The 20,885-nt window shown below is 34.8% G+C and overlaps 1 protein-coding gene across 2 annotated transcripts in view; it reads right to left on the bottom strand.

Moving 5' to 3' along the window:
• The window catches only part of ZNF280D (zinc finger protein 280D), a 133,829-nt gene that overhangs the window by 12,709 nt on the left and 100,235 nt on the right, over positions 1–20,885 (bottom strand). For both annotated transcript variants that reach the window (XM_080808783.1, XM_080808784.1), the window contains one exon: positions 13,037–13,082. In XM_080808783.1, the coding sequence (XP_080664909.1) occupies positions 13,037–13,082 (46 nt within the window). The remainder of the gene's footprint in view (positions 1–13,036; positions 13,083–20,885) is intronic.

Here is a 20,885-nt window from a genome sequence, read left to right on the forward strand (position 1 = left end):
TATACATTATTTTACGTGGGGTTTTGAAGACTCCAACTGTTATTGTAGAACATCAGTTCTTCAATTCTGTCAGTTTTAACTTCATGTATTTTGGCGATTTGTCATTTATAATTGTTGAATCTTCTTGCTGTATCGAACCTTTTAATATATAATGTCCTTTTTTTCTTGTAACCTTTTTTCATTTAATCTATTTTGTCTGATACTAGTAAAGACACCCAAGTTCTCTTTTGATTATTATTTGCATGGAATATCTTTTTTATCACTTCATTTGAACTTGTGTCTTTATTTTTTATTTTTTAAAGATTTTATTTACTTATTTGTCAGAGAGAGAGAGAGAGAGAGCATGCACACAAGCATGGCAAGCAGCAGGCAGAGGGAGAAGCAGGCTCCCTGCTGAGCAAGGAGCCCAATGCAGGACTCGATCCCAGCACCTTGGGATCATTACCTGAGCCAAAGGCAGAAGCGTAACCAACTGGGTTGGTTGGTTAGGGTAGCATCCCTAATTTGTGTCTTTATCTCAAGTGAGTCACCTATAGATTTTATGCAGTTGGATCCTCTGTTTTTATCCATTTTGCCAACATCTGTCTTACAATTGGAGAGTTTAACTCATTTACATTTAAATTTACTGATAAGGAGGGATATATATCTGTCATTGTGTTATTTTTAATATGCCTTATATAACTTTTTGGGCACTCATTTCCTCTACTACTGACTGTGTTTGGTTAGTTGATTGTGATGAAATGTTTAAATTCTTTTTTCATTTCCTTTGTGTAAAGTTATTTTTTTGTGTGGCTACCATGGGAATAACATTTAATATTCTAAGGTTGTCACCCTCTAATCTGATTTTATACCAGCTTAAATTCAATAACATATAAAAACTCTGCTCCTTTACAGCTCCATCTCCACCCCTTTTGGCTGTTCTCACAAAATTACATCTTTATAAACTGTGTACCCAGATATACACTAATAATTATTTTAAGTGCATTAGTTTCCTAAATTATGTAGAAAACAAGATTTGGAGTTAGAAATCAAAGTTAAGGTAATGTTAGCTTTTACACTAATATCTTTTCTTTTAATGCATTTATCTCTTAATTCATGTAGAAAACAAAAATAGTTTAAAAGCATTGTTAAAATAGTACTAGCTTTTATAATTTCCCATGTACTTACCTTTATTGAGATATTTATTTCTCCTCATATCTTTGAGTTACCATGTACTGTCCTTTCATTTCATCATACAGAATTCCTTTGAGCTTTTCTTGCAGGGCAGATCTAGTGTTCACAAACTCTCTTAGGTTTTATGTCAGAATATCTCACTTTTGAAGGATAGTTTATTTTTTAAAGATTTTATTTGTCAGAAAGAGAGAGAGTAAGCACAAGCAGGGGAAGTGGCAGGCAGAGAGAGAAGCAGACTCCCTGCTAAGCAGGGAGCCCCATGTGGGACTGGAGGATTTGATCCCAGGACCCCAGGATCATGACCTGAGCCAAAGGCAGATATTTAACCAATGGAGCCACTCAGGCGTCCCTTGAAGGATAGTTTTTTTTTTGTTTTTTTTTTTTTTTAAATTTTATTTATTTATTTGACAGAGAGAGAGAGAGAGATCACAAGTAGGAAGAGAGGCAGGCAGAGAGAGAGAGGAGGAAGCAGGCTCCCCACTAGCAGAGAGCCCGATGCGGGGCTCGATCCCAGGACCCTGGGACCATGACCTGAGCCGAAGGCAGAGGCTTTAACCCGCTGAGCCACCCAGGTGCCCCAGGATAGTTTTAACACATACAAAATTATTGAGCTTTTTTCCCTTTTAGTACTTTGAATATACTGGTCCACAGCCTTTTGGTCTCCAAAGTTTCTGATGAGAAATCTGTTGATAACCTCATTGAGGATCCCCCCTGATGTGATGATTTGCTTCTCTCTTGCTGCTTTTAAGATTCTTTGTTCTTTGAGAGTTTGATTACAATGTGTCTCAGAGTGGGTGTCTTTGCTCATCTTACTTGGAATTCACTGTGCTTCTTGATGTTTACATTCATGTGTTTCATCAAATTTGGGACGTTTCCAGTCATTATTTCTTTATGTCTTTGTCTCTGTCAAATATTCTCTGGAATTCCCTTAATATGTATGGTAGTCTGCTTAATGGTAGGCCCCAACTGCCTCAGGCTCTGTTCACTTTTCCTCAATCTATTTCTTCTCTGTTCCTCATACTCAATACTTTCCATTGTCCTGTCTTCAAAGTTTGCTGATTCTTTCTTCTATCTGCTCAGATCTGCCTTTGAGTCCCCCTAATGAATTTTTCATTTTCAGTTAATGTACTTTTCAGGATGTCTTTTTTGTTTCTTTTCAGGTTTTCTCTCCCTTTAATATTTTCATTTTGTTAACATACTGTTTTCTTGACTTCCCTCACATTACCTTCTGTTCACTGGGCATCTTTATAATATTGTTTATAAGTCTTTGTCTAGTTATATCTGCCATTAGGTCTTTTTCAGGACCAGTTTCTATTGTTTTTTCCTTTGAATGGGTCACACTTTCCTGTTTCTTTGAATGCCTTGTGATTTTTGTTGAACACTGGACATTTGAAACTAATAATGTAGTAACTTTAGAAATCAGATTATCCCCCTTCCCAGTGTCTGCTGTTTTTGTTTCTTTTGATTGTTGTAGGCTATCTCTGTTCCTGGGATCAACATGAGATGTAAACCTCAGGTCTTCTCACGTCTAGTCTGAGCTTTTCTCTGCGCAAGTACAACCACTTTCTAATTTAACCTATATATGTGATTATTTTTGAATGTCCTAATCTTTAATGTAAGGCTCCTAAAAGGGGAAAAGCACAAAATTAAGTGGAATAAAAGGGCACTGTATCTTTTAAATCTCCTGAAAGTCACTTCAGTTATAAAGGAAGGGGCTTGCAGCAATGAGGAGAGGTGTAACCTCAATGTGCCCACTCCCGTGGAATGCTGTGGTGAGAAGCATCTATTAGTGACAATAGCACAGATACCCAATATTTGGAGGCCAGTATTCTTTTTGAGCACTGTGGTCCCTGAAGCTGTGTGCAAGCTGCTCCAGGAACATGTGCACAGCTGCCTGCTATGTGGCTGAGGGTAGAGAATGGGTAGCTGCTACTGTGCTGAATGCTTACACTGACAGATATTAATTACAACATACTGCCCAAGTCTTCCCAGGAAGTTGCAGGCATTCAACAGACTCTAGAATTCCAAAATACAGGAATATTCCATTTTCCTTAAGCACATCACAGATACTGCATTTTATTTTACAAGTTGAAGATTTATGGAAACTGTGGTGCCATCCAAGCCTGGATGACAGCCTAGCTGTTTACTACATAGTTTACCAAATGTTTTGAGCCCACTGTTGAGACCTACTGCTCAGGGGGAAAAAAAAAAAAAAGATTCCTTTCGAAGTATTACTGCTCATTGGTAATGTACCTGGTAACCCAAGAGTTCTGATGGAGTACAGTAAGATCAATGATGTTTTCATGCCTGTTAACACAGCTTCCATCCTATAGCACTGGACCAAGGAGTAATACTGACTTTCAAGTCTTATTATTTTAAAAATACATTTCATAAGATTATGGCTGCTCTTCTGATGGATCTGTGCAAAGTCAACTGAAAACCTTCTGGAAAGGATTCACCATTCTAGATGCCATTAACATCCATGATTCATGGGAAGAGTTCAAAATATCAACACGAATATGAGTTTGGAAGAAGTTGATTCCAACCCCTATGAATGACTGAGGGGTTCAAGACTTCGTGGAAGAATAACTGCAGGTGTGGTGGAAATAGCAAGAGAACTAGAATTTGAAGTAGAGCCTGATGATGTGACTGAATTGCTGCTATCTCATGACAAAACTAATGGCTGAGGAGTTGCTTCTTACGGATGAAAAAAAAGTGATTTCTTTAGATGAAATCTACTCTGCTCCTGGTGAAGATGCTATAAAGACTGTTGAAATGACAACAAAAGATTCAGAATATTACATCAACTTCATTGATAAAGCAGTGGCAGAGTTTAATAGGATGGATTTCAATTCTGAAAAAAGTTTATTGATCAGCCAGTAGCCATCAACATGGAGGCGAGACCCTTTACCAGCAAAAATATTATTACTTGATAAAGTTCTGATGATGGTTAGCATTTTTTGGCAACAGAGTAATTTTAATAAAGGTAATGTATATTGTTATTTTAGATGCAATGTATTACACACTTAATAGACTATAGTACAGCATAAACATAACTTTTATATGCACTGGGAAATAAAAAATTCATTTGACTTGCTTTATTGCAATATTTTCTTTGTCACAGTGGTCTGGAGCCAAAGCTGCAATACCTGTGACGTATGCCTGCAGTTATGTCAGACAGATTCTGCCAGTACAACTGTTGCCTCCGTGGGAAGATAGATTCCTGGTGCTTTCTACTCTGTCATTTTCCCAGAATCCCAGAATGCTTTTTTTCCTCAAAGTATCAGTTGAAAAAGTGAAAAGTAGGTGTACTGAACTCACAGAAGTAATTTAAATTTAAACATTTCTACAAAAACCAGAGTTTATTGTTTCATTTTACTGGCTTTATAGGAAGCAAGCATATCATATCTTCAAACCTAGTTCTTTTCCCATCTTGTTTTCAAATAAGCAAATTGTCATGTTTATCAATTTCTCTTGACCAAGTGATGATTTTAAATAATTTAAAACTAACTTCAGCTTACTAAAATATCTTTTACAGGATGCTACTGTGGCTGCTATTATTTTAATATTTTGGTTAACACTTTGCTAATCAGTTTTAGAGGACCAAAATACATTTCTTAATTAAATATTACTTTGTTGATAGTGTGATAACCTATCCTACATGAAATTTCTATAGAACTTAACTTGTTCTTAACTCTAAGAACAGAGTCATTGGCTGCTTTTTGTAAATCAATATCATTTATAGAAAATAACTTTTTTCTGGCTTAACAATTCAAAATCTGCAGACACTTCATTTAATTTTTCATATATATATTTCAAATATGAAGTTAGCCCATTTATAATCTTAATGTGGATTCAATAAGCACTTTCCCTATAATTACCAATATTCTCATTCACTGATACATGCATTTCTAATTTATTTTGTCTAATTTAAAAATTCATGTGAATATTTACATCTCTTGCTCAAGTTTTATATTCACTGAACACATTTTTAAAATTACTTTCTTTCATTTGTTATAAGCAAAGGGACAGGGCTTTTATTTCAACACTCCCAAAATACATACCTTTTCTAAAATAGTAAAAAAGATAATCATATTTGAATTGACAGATGAGGTATTTTTTATATTAAATTATGATTATGAGTTGAGCAAGGTACAAATATGGCATAATTATTTTTTGGGAGAAATATTTTATCATTTTATCTTTTCCTCACAATTCAGAGAGAAGTTTTTAACTTTGAATTTCATAGTAATTCTAAGAGTGTCAATGCTAAAGACTTCAAAACTTTCAGTATCTGGAAAATTGTGTTTTTCCAACCTAATTTGTTACAGTGCCCTACAACTGTGATAAATTTTTGCATGTGTTTTTCATCTTCTGAACATTATATCACTTGACTTTGTAGATGCCGTACTTTAAAAAAAAAATTTGGTATACATTTTCAGTATATTTTTAATTAATACACACAGTTAGACATAATAAACATTTAACAATCAAACAGGTGTACATAAACATTTGTATAAAAAATACAAAACATCAAACATTACAAACAACAGAAAATTATATAACAGGAGAATTAGATAAATGTTAAGAGTGAGGAATTTATCCCAAGTCAAAGAACAAGATAAGGCCACGGCCAAAGATTTAAGAGAAACAATATAAGTAACATGCTTGATGTAGAATTTAAAGCAACAATCATTAGGATACTCACTGGGCTTGAGAAAAGAATAGAAGACATCAGGGTGACCCTTATCACACTGATAAGAGTTAAAAAAGAATCAATCAGAGATGAAGAATATAATAAATGAGATTGGCAACAGGGTTGATGCAAGGAACAGCAGGTTAGGAGAAGCAGTGGAATGAATTAGTGACAAGACAAAATAATGGAAAATGATGAAGATGAACAAAAAATAGAAAGAAGAATTATGGGACATGAGCATAGACTCAGGGAACTCAAGGACTCCATCAAACATAATAGTATTAGTATTATAGGAGTCCCAAAAGAAGGAGAGAGAGAAAAGAGGGCACAAAATTTATTTGAGGAAATAATAACTGAAAACTTCCCAAATCTGGAAAAGTAAACACATCCACATCCAGGTAGCACAGAGAATTCCCATCAAAATAAAGAAAAGCAGGCCAACACCAAGACATACTGTAATCAAATCTGCAAATATGGTGATAAAGAAAAATAAATCTTAAAAGCAGCAAGACAAAAGTCCTTAACTTACAAAAGGAAGACCCACAAGGCTAGCTGAAGATTTCTCAACAGAAACTTGGCAAGACAGAAGAAAGTGACATGATATACTCAAAGTGCTGAATGCAAAAAATCTGCAGCCAAGAATACTCTATCCAGCAAGGCTATCATTCAAAATAGAAACAGAAATCAAGAGAGTCTAAGACAAACAAAAACTACAGGAGATCGTGACCACTAATCCAGCCCCGTAAGACATACTAATGGCGACTCTTTGAGTGGAAGGGAAAGACCAAAAATGACAAAGGCAAAAAATGATCAGAGAAAATCTCCAGAAACAATGACAAAACAAGTAATGAATCCCACTTACAATTGCACCAAATATAGTAACATACCTAGGGATAAACCTAACCAAAGAGGTAAAACATCGGTACTCTGAAAACTATAAAACACCAATGAAAGAAACTGAAGATGACACAAAGAAATGGAAAGACATGCCACTTATGGATTAGAACAAATGTCTTTAAAATGTCTATACTACCCAAAGCAACCTACACATTAATGCAATCCCTACCAAAATACTGAGAGCATTTTTCAGAGACCTAGAACAAACAATCCTAAAATTTGTATGGAACCACGAAAGACCCCGAACAGCCAAAGCTATCTTTTAAAAAAGAAGCAAAGCTGGAGGCATCACAATTCTGAACTTCAAGTTATATTACAAGCTGTAGTTATCAAAACAGTATGGTACTGGTACAAAAAACAGACATAAAGATCAATGGAAGAGAAGAGAAAACCAAGAAATGAACCCACAACTATTTGGTCTATTAATCCTCAACAAAGCAGAGAAGAATAGCCACTATAAAAGAGATAGTCTCTTCAACAAATGGTGTTGGAAAAGCCAGACAGCAAGAAGTAGAAGAGTGAAACTGGACTATCTTAAATCATACATAAAAATAAATTCAAAATGGATGAAAGACCTAAATGTGAGATAAGAAACCATAAAAATTCTAGAGGAGAACATAGGAAGCAGCCCCTTTGACACTGGCCATAGCAACTTCTTTCTAGAGATGTCTCCTGAGGCAAGGGAAACAAAAGCAAAAATAAACTATTGGGACTTCATCAAAATAAAAAGCTTCTGCACAGCAAAGGAAATAATCAACAAAACTAAAAGGCAACCTATGGAATGGAAGAAGATATTTGCAAATGACATATCTGATAAAGGGTTAGTATCCAAAATATTTAAAGAACTTATAAAACTCAACACTCAAAAATGAATAATCCAATTCGGAAAGGGGCAGAAGACATGAACAGACATTTTTCCAGAGAAGACATACAGATGGCCGGCAGACACATGAAAAGATACTCAAAATCACTCATCATCAGGAAAATACAAGTCAAAACTACAATGAGATATCACATAGGCCTATCAGAATAGCTAAAATCAACAACACAAGAAACAACAGCTGTGGCAAGCATATGGAGAAAGGGGAATCCTCTTGCACTGCTGGTGGGAATGCAAACTGGTGCAGCCCCTGTGGAGAACAGTATGGAAGTCCCTCGAAAGTTAAAAATAGAACTACCCTCTGATCCTGCAACTGCACTACCAGGTAGCTCCCAAAGAATACAAAATACTAGTTCAAATTCAAAGGGATACATGCACCCTGATGTTTATAACAGCACAATCCATAGTAGCCAAATAATGCAAACAGCCCAAGTGTCATTGATGAATGGATAAAGAAGATGTGAGAGAGATATACATAGATATAGATATATATATATAGCATTTATATATTTATATATTATAATTTGTTCTAATATATTATATATTTATATATTATGTTACATATTATATAAAATACATTATATAAATATATAAATAAATATATATAAAATATTACTCAGCCATGAAAAAAATTAAATCTTGCCATTTACAACAATATGGATGGAGCTAGAAGAGTATTATGCTAAGCAAAAGAAGTTAGTCTGAGAAAGACAAACACCATATGATTTCACTCATATGTAGAATTTAGTCAACAAAGGAAATGACCAAAGGTGGGGGAACAAGAGGGAATCAAACCAAGAAATAGATTCTTAATGAGAAAGAACAAAGTGATGGTTATCAGAATGGAAGTGGGTGGAGGGATTGGTAAATTAGGTGATGGGGATTAGGGAGTGTACTTGCTGTGATGAGCCCTGGATGTTATACGGACATCTTGAATCACTATCTTATACACCTGAAACTAATAATGCACTGTATGTTAACTAACTGGAATTTAAATTAAAAGTTAAAAAAAAAAAAAGAAAGAAAGAAAAGCAGCTGTACCTGACTCCTCTCTGTTATACCTACCTGTGTTATAATGAAATTCCACTAACCCTGAAATTGGAGGGGAAGATCCATGGTATATATTTAGTTAGGGAACAATAGCAACAGATTGTTGCAGTATATAGAATACACACAGCAGCAGAAGAGAAGCTATGTTAGAAGCCACTAAAGCATATGGATTCCAACTATAATATAGTATATGAAAGGAATTAAGTTTTTTTTTTTAAGATTTTATTTATTTAGGGGCACCTGGGTGGCTGAGTGGGTTGAAGCCTCTGCCTCTGGCTCAGGTCATGATCCCAGGGTCCTGGAATCGAGCCCCGCATCGGGCTCTCTGCTCGGCAGGGAGCCTGCTTCCCTTCCTCTCTCTCTGCCTGCCTCTCTGCCTACTTGTGATCTCTCTCTGTCAAATAAATAAATAAAATCTTAAAAAAAAAAAGATTTTATTTATTTGACAGAGATTACAAGTAGGAAGAGAGGCAGGCAGAGAGAGAGAGGAAGGGAAGCAGGCTCCCCGCCGAGCAGAGAGCCCGATGCGGGGCTCAATCCCAGGACCCTGGGATCATGACCTGAGCCAGAGGCAGAGGCTTCAACCCACTCAGCCACCCAGGTGCCCTGAAAGGAATTAATTTTAAGAGAAAATGTAAAACTACAGAAACGAAAAAGAGTGATACCAGGAAAATCTTACCTGGGCATGCTAACAATTTCAGTATACTGCATCTGATCAAAATCTTGAAGACTAACTCAAGCTATCTATCCTATCAGAGGTGTACCTAAAATAAGTACCTGCATCTATTCAAAGAACTATCCACATGACATATATTCTTGAAAGAAACACCTGGACCAAGATTGGTCTACATGGCCTTCCATTCAATAAGGCATTCCTTTAATTACTTCTGGCTTGCTAAATTTTTAGTGTAAAGTTTTTTTCTTTTAACAAAAAATAAGCTTAAGAAATTTGGTTTTTGTATGAAAGGCGGCTTCATTTGACACAGATGAAACAGGACAATCAAAGGAAAGTAAGAGTTTGATGATTTAGTCTAATCAAATATGAATATATCAGGAAAGAATCAATAGATGACATGATGAAATTATGGATTCATAGATTTTCTTAATGGTTATGCCTTTACATATTTGGAAAGAAGAGAGGCAAACCTTATTGCCCCTAGGGCCCAGGAACTGACTGACTAGGGGATGGAAGGAAAAAATCCTACCCTCAAGACCCAAAACACAGAACCAGCTTAAGAGTGAGGCTACACCAGTTCCCATTCACTTCCCACCACCCACTCCCCACCACCCACCTCCAGGCTAACAAACACCAAATAACAAAGAACAACAGTACTGATGGAAGAAAGGCAAGGTTATATTTATAAATATACACCCTTTAAGCCTCAGTCTCACAGGAAGAGCTAAAGCTGAGTATGAAACAAGAATCCTGAGGGAAAAATCCTCCAGTAACATAACTCCCACCCTCAGCACAAAGAAATACTACAGGAATTGAACCTGGCAGTACACCCAGGGTAACTATAGCAACAAGAAAGCCAAAACTCAGATCAACTCACTAGGTGAAATCAAATCCCATAGTAATGACCTAACGTAAGAAATGGTATGCTCACTTTTCAGATACAAATACTATTTATCTCAGTCTTCCATATAATTTCTTGCTTTCAACCAAACATTGTATAACACAAAAACACAAGGTGGGAAATGGACTGTCAGGAGACAAAGCAATCAGAAGAATCAGACTCAGATATGACTCCACTACTGGAAGTATCAGACAGAAAATTTTCAATTACTATTATTAATATGTTAAATGTTTTGGTGAAAAAGGGAGGACAACATGCATGACCAGAATGGTAATTTTAGCAGAGGGTCAGAAACTGTAAGAATCAATGGAAATGCTAGGGGAAAAAAACAAACAACCACAATGACAGGGATAAAAAAATGCCTTTGATGGGCTCATCAGCAGATCTGACACAAATGAAAAAATGAATCAGTGAAACTGAAGATAGGTCAACAGACAGAAATTACCCAACATAAAACACAAAAAAAGTACATAGGGGATACAGTGGATACTAAAACAAGGCATCTAAGAATAGGGGTTAACATCAAATGGTATAGTATTTAGGAAATTGGAATCCCAGAAGTAGAAGATATGGGACAGCTCGAAGAACACCAATCAGGATAAACACCCCAAATAAATAAATAGATAAACATATAGGTAAACATATGAACAAACCGGACTTAGACACATGTTGCTCAAACTGATGAGAACTATAGATAAAATCTTGAGGGGAACCAAAAAATTCAACACATTATATACATATAGGAAACAAAGATTAAAATTACAGTAAGAAAATACGCAAATCAAGAGAAAACAAAATGACTTCTTTAAACCGCTGAAAGAAAATAAAATTGTCAACCCCAAATTCTATATTCACCAAAAAATAGCTTTCAAAAATGAAAAATATATTTTTAAATGAAAAAGGCATAGAAGAATTAATTATCAGTAGATCTGCAACATAAGATATATCAAAGGAAGTTGTTAAGGCAAAAGGAACGTGGTATTAGAAAGAAATGGAGAGCTAACAAAGAAATAAAGAGCACTGGACATGGTAAAAAGAAAGTTGAATATAAAATTACTTTTTCAAGTTTTTAACTGCTCTAAAAAATAACTATCTAAAGCAAAAACAGTAACACCGTATTCTGTCTTTATAGCTTATGTAAAAGTAAAACATATGACAACCACAGGAAAAAAGAACCCACAAACTATTAACATCAGGAATGAATGAGAGAATTATCACTGCAGACCTTAAGACATTAAAAGATTAAGGGAATAGTACAAACGGAAGTCTATATAGATAAATTCAATATTAAAAACCACAAACTACCGGGGCACCTGGGTGGCTCAGTGGGTTAGAGCCTTTGCCTTCGGCTCAGGTCATGATCTCAGGGTCCTGGGATCGAGCCCCGCATTGGGCTCTCTGCTTAGCAGGGAGCCTGCTTCCCCCTCCCTCTCTGCCTACTTGTGACCTCTCTCTCTCTCTCTCTCTCTCTGTCAAGGAAAAAAAAAAAAACACACACAAACTACCAAAATCCATTCAAAAATAATCACATAACTGGGGCGCCTGGGTGGCTCAGTCAGTTAAGTGTCTGCCTTTGGCAGAGGTCATGATCCCAGGGTCCTGGGATGAGGCATGTATCAAGTCCTGGGTCGGGCTCTCTGCTCAGCAGGGAATCTGCTTCCCCAGGCCTTCTACCCTCCCCCTCCCCCTGCTCATGCTCTTATTCTCTCTCAAATAAATAAATAAAACCTTTAAAAAAAGAAAAAATAATCATATAACCAAAAAATCCCATATCTATTAAACTTACTTGTAGTTAAAAACCTTTCAAACAAAAGAAAACTTTCTATGGTGTAGAAGAAAGCTGCTTGGAAGAAGGTGGCTAAGTTCTGCTAGGTTTCACTTATTCACTGTTCAGTAAGGAAATGCTGTTCAAAAGATAAATGCTGAACCTGCCTCATGCATCTCTGAGCATACTCAGAGATGGATTATTTTGTAGTATTAAAAAAACTGACATCAAGAAAACATGTACTTGAACAAAACTATTTCTACAAAAAAAAAAACCCCAAAAAACAAACAAACAAAAAACTCTTTCTACATACACTATTAGATTGCCCAGTAAATAACATTTATAGGATAACCCCAAGTATTTTATTCAGAGTGCCTGTTTAAGACAGTAAAAACACATTTAATATATATTCAAAATATTTTTTAAACAAGATTTATTTTAAAGAGAGTAAGAGTGCAGTGGGGGGAGGGGCAGACAGAGAGAATCTCAAGCAGACTCCCTGCTGAGCAAGGAACTCTACAAGGGGCTCAATTTCATGACTGAAGAGATTGTGACTTGAGCAGAAATCAAGAGTCAGATGCTTAACTGACAGAGCCACGTGGTACCCTTGAAATATTTCTATTTTAAGTATTAAATTTTCTTGGCAGCCCAGAAAATAAAATCATCTGGAAAGATTAATTTTCCAATATATAAACTGTTTGACATTTTATTGATTTCAGGATTTTTAAATAATAAACTTATCTCCATTAACTCACTAGTTGAACTAAAAAACAGACAAGTGAAATATATGATGCTTTTATAAAAACAGAAACACCTTAGAATTTTGCTTAAGGTTAGATGTTTTTATATCTAATGACAACAAAAAACAAATCTTATTTTTTTCCTGATAACATGTCAACAATTGTTATTATGCACAATGAATTGAAATGTTTTAAAAATTAAACCAGTAATATTTTCACATATTCAAGCCTTTAAGGTACAGGTAAAACAAAATTTACCTCAGACACAGGTTCTTGTTCCTTAGTGGGAGCTTCATTTTTTAATCTTGAAAACAAAATAAGTTAAGTATTGAATACTTTATTTTATATTTACAATGGAAAACATGCAACAGTTCTTTTCTGCATGCTTAAAATAATTATGATGTGAATTTAAACTAATGTAGATTTGTAAATGACCTTTATAAATATTAGGGGAAAAATAAACAGTAGATTCAATAAACGTGCTAAAGAAATCAATACAGGCATGTATTTCCTTCTTTTCTAAAAACAAGAGCACTTAAGAAATTTTCTCTATGTTAAATACAATTATAAATAAAAGACATAATATATTAGTAAAATCATTTCAAAAAAAGAATTACTCTTTAAAAAATAAAAGCAGGTTGTATGCTTAATATATATAATATGCATAAATATTTACTATTATAGGGCTTAAAAAGTGAGAGAAGAGAAATTTTATCTCCTGTGAAATTCAATATAATGCTGTTTTAATATTTATTACAATTAGGGTAGCAAAATCACAGAAATAATTTATAATTCTGAAGGATATAGTCTCTTAAGAGCCTTCATAAGCATAGCTCAAATATTAACTACAATTTTTTTAAACTTGGTTTCTAAAAACAGAAAAATTGTAACTTACTACAACATTAAGAAAGGTATATGCCATCTCTAAAATAATCTAATATAAAACCTATCTTTCCCAAAAGATCTTTTAGAAACTGCTGATAACAAAATATTATCTACTGATTATATTAAACTCAATTTTAAACTACATAAGTCAAGTGCCTACCTGATCTGAAATGCCATTAATAGTTAAGTGATTCATTACTTTATGAAGGCTTAGAACTATACTTAAAGATTAATATATTTAATATAAGTAACAACTATACTGACTTAAATTTCATGTACAAAAATGAAGACCTAAAGTAGGATAGAAACATCAACTACCCTAAAAGCTAACTCTCATGGTTAGTTGAAATACGGAGTTGATAATCATCTTTATCCATTCTGAAGGCACACTGAAAAAAACCGGTCTATAGATTCTAATGCTTTATTAGATATTAATAATAATTTGTGTAAAATTACTTATCTATATTTTAGTTATTACATGAAATTACAAACAATTTAAAATAGAGTGTGTCATTTTTCATTCTTTTATTATATTGGTAATGAATTATAGTAACTTACAACTAACCTTCTAAACAAATTTAGATGAATAAAACTTGCAGAAATACCGACAAAATTCATAAATGTCAATTATTTTGGAGGTTAAATATTTTGTAATTCTTTTAAATGTTTAATTGTGAACAATATTCATAAAGATGAAATTCCACATTAGTCTTTAGTGATTTATACAGGAAAATGACAGTCTTAAGAATAACATGTATAAACTCATATGAAAACATGAAGAATTAGTGTGAAGAAACAAAAAGTAGACATTGGAGTCATGAAGTTTTGAAATAAATTTGTATATTACAACTGATTTTTATTTCTAAGCAGTTAAAATTTTTAAACTCAATTTGAAAAACTAGAACAAACTGGTCAAAAAGAAGTTTAAAAATATTTTATAAGAGAACTTCCCTGTCAAGTTTATGGTTGAAAATATTATCAAAGATCAACCTTACATTCTTATAAAAGAAACATTACCATGCTAATCATTTTTCACATATGGCTGTTCCAATAAACTGATTTTAAGCAACAATTAAAATGAAAGCTATTAAGCATGTGTTAATATTACTGCTGGTATTTCAAGCGGAGAAACTAAGGCCTCTCTCACTATCTCTGCAAAACAGGTTAGTGACAGAGTTTTTTTTTACTACTCTTCATCTTTAAGAAACTGGTAGATGAGAACAAAAAAAGTTATTGAAATAATTAGCACTAGGAGGACTATGATACCAATCTTATTTGGGGGCTTTAACCACACTGGTATTCTATTTATGGAACAGAATTATAATAACCAGTGAAATATTTAAGTAAACAAATATTTAAAAAATTCAAAAAGTACACTATATAAAATGTGACTGAGAAAAAAATTCAGAGTTAAAAATTCATCACTAAAATGTACACTACCTTTTTGTAACTATAAAAGCATATTTTAGGATTAACAGATTAAAACAAAAAGATGAACAAATTTTAACACAACTACTAACATATCATTAACACTATTAGAAAAGAAAAAAGTGTTCTTACCTGTAATTCTTATTCATTAAAGATACCTGCTGAAATAGTCATCATTTAAGATATTCAATTGCTTGGTAGAAGACAGTGAAATTTGCTAAGCTCAAAGTTCTGAGCTAAAGACCTGCTATTAGATAATTATACTTTTCACCTGTAAATGTTGCAATAATTTTTTAATAGAAAAATGTAGTACAACATTTAAAACAAACACTAAAATTTCAGTGTAAAGAGAACAGAAAGATTGGTGATCAATTTCAAAATGATTACAGATCAAGATTGCAAGTAAATTACTTTTCTTCTGTATTTGAACCCACTGAAACAGATCTTTCTGATAAAGGACAATCCTTTCCCTGTAAAGTTTAATATAAAATAAACATTCCTTCTTGCATTTTTCTGCAGTCACATAACTAATCCAAGACTACATGTAAAATAATCCTGGGTTAACTACATTAGTGTGTTATTCTGAGGTTTCTTTTGAGGTTTCATTCATACTATACACATACCATGCAGTAAAGGGAAAAGCTATGAAAGCTTTATAAAGGGAAAGTCATTCAGATTCATTTTAGCCAGGCCATATTCTGTCCTTCTAATAACATTTAAAAGCCCCAAAATTCAGTGTTGATTTTTAAAATGTAATCTTCAATTTAAGAATATTTGTAAGCATAATAAAAAAGCTGAAAAGTTTCATAAGCCAGTAGGAAAGCCAATCACTCAAGATCTTCTACTTAAGATATTCAAGATTATGGGTGCCTGGGTGGCTCAGTGGGTTAAAGCCTCTGCCTTTGGCTCAGGTCATGATCCCAGGGTCCTGGGATCGAGCCCCGCATCGGGCTCTCTGCTCAGCAGGGAGCCTGCTTCCTTTCCTCTCTCTCTGCCTGCCTCTCTGCCTACCTGTGATCTCTGTCTGTCAAAAAAAATTAAAAAAAAAAAAAAAGACATTCAAGATTAAATTTAAGATAGTAATCATCAAACTACTAAATTATAGTAAAACATGTAGTGTACCATTTCTGATCATTTGTTCTGAGAGGTGTTAATAGACACATGGAAAGGGTAACTAAGCTAAGCACTTACTGGGTTGCACATATATCAGGTACTGTGCTAAGAGTTCTAGTCCAAAGTTAAGACATAGTCCCTCCTATGAAGGAGTTCATCATCAAGGAAACGTGTTGAAGCAAATGCTTATGGAATTGTGAAAAGTGTTTTTAAAAAAAAAAAGCGGCGAGAGAAACATCTATACGATGGAATAGCTGTTCAAAGGACTGAGCCACTACAAAAGGGAAAGATGCAAGGAAGCAGTGAATATACTGTAGTAAACTTGGTTTTGCAAGAAGAGCAGGAGTTAGCAAAGCAAGGGAAGGAGATTCAAGGCAGAGCAAAAGCAAAGAATTATGAAAGAAGACAACAGTGTTATGAGAACCTGAGTGGTCTAATATGACTGTAATGTAGGGAACAAAGGAGAGTAGTCAAATATGCAATTGAAGAGATAGCAAGGGCAACTTCAGGAAAGATCTTGATTGCCAGGATATAGTGTTTGTGCTAAGTTAACAGGAAAGTATGATGATGTGCATCTGAAAGACCAAGGGGAGTATTAGAAGAGGGTAAGTTCCACTCAGGAAGCCCAGAGAAGAGATAGTTAATAACTGTCTTAAGCAAAGTAGAAGCAATGTCAGTGAAGAAGAGGAAGGTTTAGGGAGATGATTAACAAGGTAAAACCAATAGAATATAAGTACCAACTGAAAAAAGAACATTTAAAAGAAATATTTACCACTCAGACCGGCTCAGTTTTATTATTCTCACCCTTAAGGAAAAACTCCAACCATCACTTCTCAACAGAGAACCCCAGCATCATCATCCAGAGCTTTATCCCCCCATTTGTATTACTACTTACTTCAATCAATCAGCAATTCAATTCAGAAATATCACAATATATTAGAATTAGACTTGAGTCCCAAGAGATCGGCCAACTGCCCCCAACTTGTAGATGAGAAAAATCTGAGGCCTAACAATGCTGATGTAATAAATCTATTAAGTAACAGAACCAGGATTAAAAGTGACAGCTCTACTTCAAATTTCCACTGCATTTCTTCACAGCCAATTCCTTTCCTGTGAATCAGGCTCCCTTATAATCATGCCAGGAAAAGTGAAAAAGCTTAACTGATCTCTCTGCCTCTGGATGTTTTCCACTCTCAAACATGCTGAGTATCATTGCTGAGTATCATTGCCAAATTAATCTTATGAATAGACCAATCCATGCCATTGTTTGCTGAAAATGTCCTATTGCCCATACATCATAGACCTATTGCTCTAAGACTGGGAAACCAGATTCTGGTCCCAATGTTACAGGTTTGTCAGTTGCTGCCTACTCTCCTATGAAAACCCACTGAAGCTCAGTCACATCTAGTTCCTCAGCCAATCATAACAAGGCAGGAAGTACATCTATAACCACAAACACAACCAGAGAAGCAATAGAGTACAGTATGTATTAGTTTGGTCTCTGAAGACAGACTGCTATAATTTAAACTGAGGCCCTCTACCTGGAAGCTACGCGATCATGAGCAAATTACTTATCTGTACCTCAGTGGACTTAATATCCATAAATTGTGACTCTTAACAGCATGTATCTCATTAGTTTGTGAGAATTAAATGAATGGATAAATATAAAATACTTAAAAGAGTGTCTGGCACATTACACGTGCTCAATAAATGTTAGTTATTATTATTGACATGGTGGAGTTGGGAGTCAACCTTATTGTCCAGAATCTACTTGAGAGTGTAGCACACAGCTCTTAAAGTTTACTACCACTTAGATATCTTCCGTATTTTGAGATTTTCCTGTGATACTTCCCCCAACTTCCAAACACAATCCATTAATTTTGATTGCAGGGCCACTCCTGTTAGAACCAGCCCTATTTGGTCTCATACAAAATTACCTACCCATTTCTGAACACCTAGGTATGATCTAAAGTTAGGCAAGAGAGAGTACAAAATCATTCTAGATAGAACTAATTAGAGACAGGAATCAAGAGAAACAAAATATTTGTGTGTGAAAATTTGAAGCAGAAAAAATAAGACCATCAGTGGAGGCAGAAGATTTTAATGCCAAACTAGGGGTCTATTTTGTTATTTTGTTGGCAATGTTGAATTAGCCATGGATATTTAATTTATAATATACAAGCAAATACTACCAGGACCAGAAGACTGAAAAAAATGGTAGTAACCCTAGGATCCCTGGCAGAAGTTGGCACGGTGTACCCTAAATGAAGAACTACACTAAAGTTTCATTTGTCTTTCCATTTCACTGGGTCTCCCATCATTCTCTGCTTAACAGATATCAAAGAAGTCCAAACTGCCAGAAACCACCATAGTTTGACACACTGCTCCTACCTATTGTCTTGCAATTATATACCAGGGACAAATACGTTGTATCCACTTTGAAAAGGAAAAACTATTTTAGAATTACTCAAGATTTGGTTTGAGATATTAATGCCTGTGGTAGGATGAGACTAAGTCTAAGGTCATGATCTCCCATTATTTCTGAAATCAGTTAGATTTCAAAAGTTTAGAAAAGGGAATCACAACCTCCCTGAATGAAGAGCCAAAGCTATCCTGAGAAAGAAGAACAAAGCTGGAGGTAACCACAATTCCAGACTGCAAGATCTATTATTACAAAGCTGTAGTAACCAAAATGGTATGGTATTGGTACAAAAACAGATATATGGGATGCCTGGGTGGCTCAGTTGGTTAAGTGGCTGCCTTCGGCTCAGGTCATGATCCCAGCGTCCCGGGATCGGGTCCCACATTGGGCTCCTTGCTCCGCAGGGAGCCTGCTTCCCCCCACCCCTCTCTCTGCCTGCCTCTCTGCCTGCCTGTACTCTCTCTATCTCTTTGACAAATAAATAAATAAAATCTTAAAAAAAAAAACCAGATATATAAATCAATGGATTAGAAAAGATAGCCTAGAAATAAACCCACGCTTATATGGTCAATTAATCTATGACAGAGGAAGACAAGAATACTCAATGAAGAAAAGACAGTCTCTTCAATAAACAGTGTTGGAAAAACTGGACAGCTACATGCAAGAATGAAACTAGACCACGTTCTTACACCATACAGAAAAATAAATTCAAAATGGATTAAAAACCTAACTGTGAAGGAAAAATAAAATAAGATGAAAATTGAGAGGGAGGCAAACCATAAGAGAAGCTGAACTCAAGGAAACAAACTGAGGGTTGCATGCAGGGATGTTGGGTAGGAGGAAGGGATAATTGGGTTATGGGCATTAAGGAGAGCACTTGATGGAATGAGCACTGGTTATTATATGCAACTGATGAATCATAAAATTCTACCTATTAAATAAATTAAAAAAAGAAAAAAGACCTAAGTGTGAGACCCCAAACCATATAAAACCCTTAAGAGAACACAGGCAGTAATTTCTCTGACACTGGCCATTGCAATATTTTTCTGGATAGGTCTCCTTTGGCAAGGGAAACAAAAGCAAAAATAAACAACTGGGACTCTATTAAAATAAAACGTTTTTTATTGAAGTGAAGGAAACTATCAACAAAACAAAAAAAGCAACCTACTGAATGGGAGAAAATATTTACAAATGATGTATCTGGCAAAAGGTTAATATTCAAAATATATAAATAACTTACACAACTCCACACAAACAAAATAATCCAATTAAAAAAGGGCAGAGAACCTGAATAGACAGACATTTTTCCAAAGCAGACATACAGAAGACAAACAGTCACATAAAAAGATACTCAATATCACTCATCATCAGGGCAATGCAAACCAAAACCACAATGAGATATCACCTTAACACCTGTCATAATGGCTGAAATCAAAAAGAGAAGAAAGAATAAGTGTTGATATGCAGAAAAAAAGGGACCCTTGTGCACTGTTGGTGGGAATGTAAATTGGTACAGACACTGTGGAAAACAGTATGAAGGTTCTTCAAAATATTTAAAAATAGAATTACCACATGTGGTAATTCTATTAATTTCACTGGCTATTTACCCAAAGAAAACAAAAACATTATTTGAAAAGATATATGTATCACTATGCTCATTGGGCATAATTTATAACAGCAAAGATATGGAAGCAAACCAAGTATCCATCAATATAGAATGGATAATGAAGGGGTTATACACATACACACACACACACACACACACACACACTAGAATCCTACACAGCCATAAAAGATGAGATTTTACCACTTGTGACAACATGGATGGACCTAAAGGGTACTAGGCTAAGTGAAATAAGTCAGAGAAAGACAAATACTGTATGATTTCATTCATATGTGGAATCTAAAAAACAAATGAATAAAGGAAAATGAGCAAGTAGCAGAATCAGACCTATACAGAGAACAAATTAATGGTTGCTGGCGGGGAAAGGGATGGGGAATGGGCAAAATGGGTGAAGGGGAGTGGGAGATCCAGGCCTCCAATCATCAAAGGAGTAAGTCATAGAAATAAAAGGCACAGCATGAAGAATACAGCCAATGATATTGCAATAATGTTGTCTGGTGACAGATGGCAGCTACACTTCTGGTGAGCACAGCATAACATACAGAGAAGTTGAATCACCATATGTTGTACATCTGAAACTAATGTAACATTGTGTGTCAACTATACTCAAATAAATTTTTTTTTAGCTTAGAGAA

The sequence above is a fragment of the Martes martes genome (genome assembly GCF_963455335.1).
Source record: "Martes martes genome assembly, chromosome: 7".
Taxonomy (NCBI): Eukaryota; Metazoa; Chordata; class Mammalia; order Carnivora; family Mustelidae; genus Martes; species Martes martes.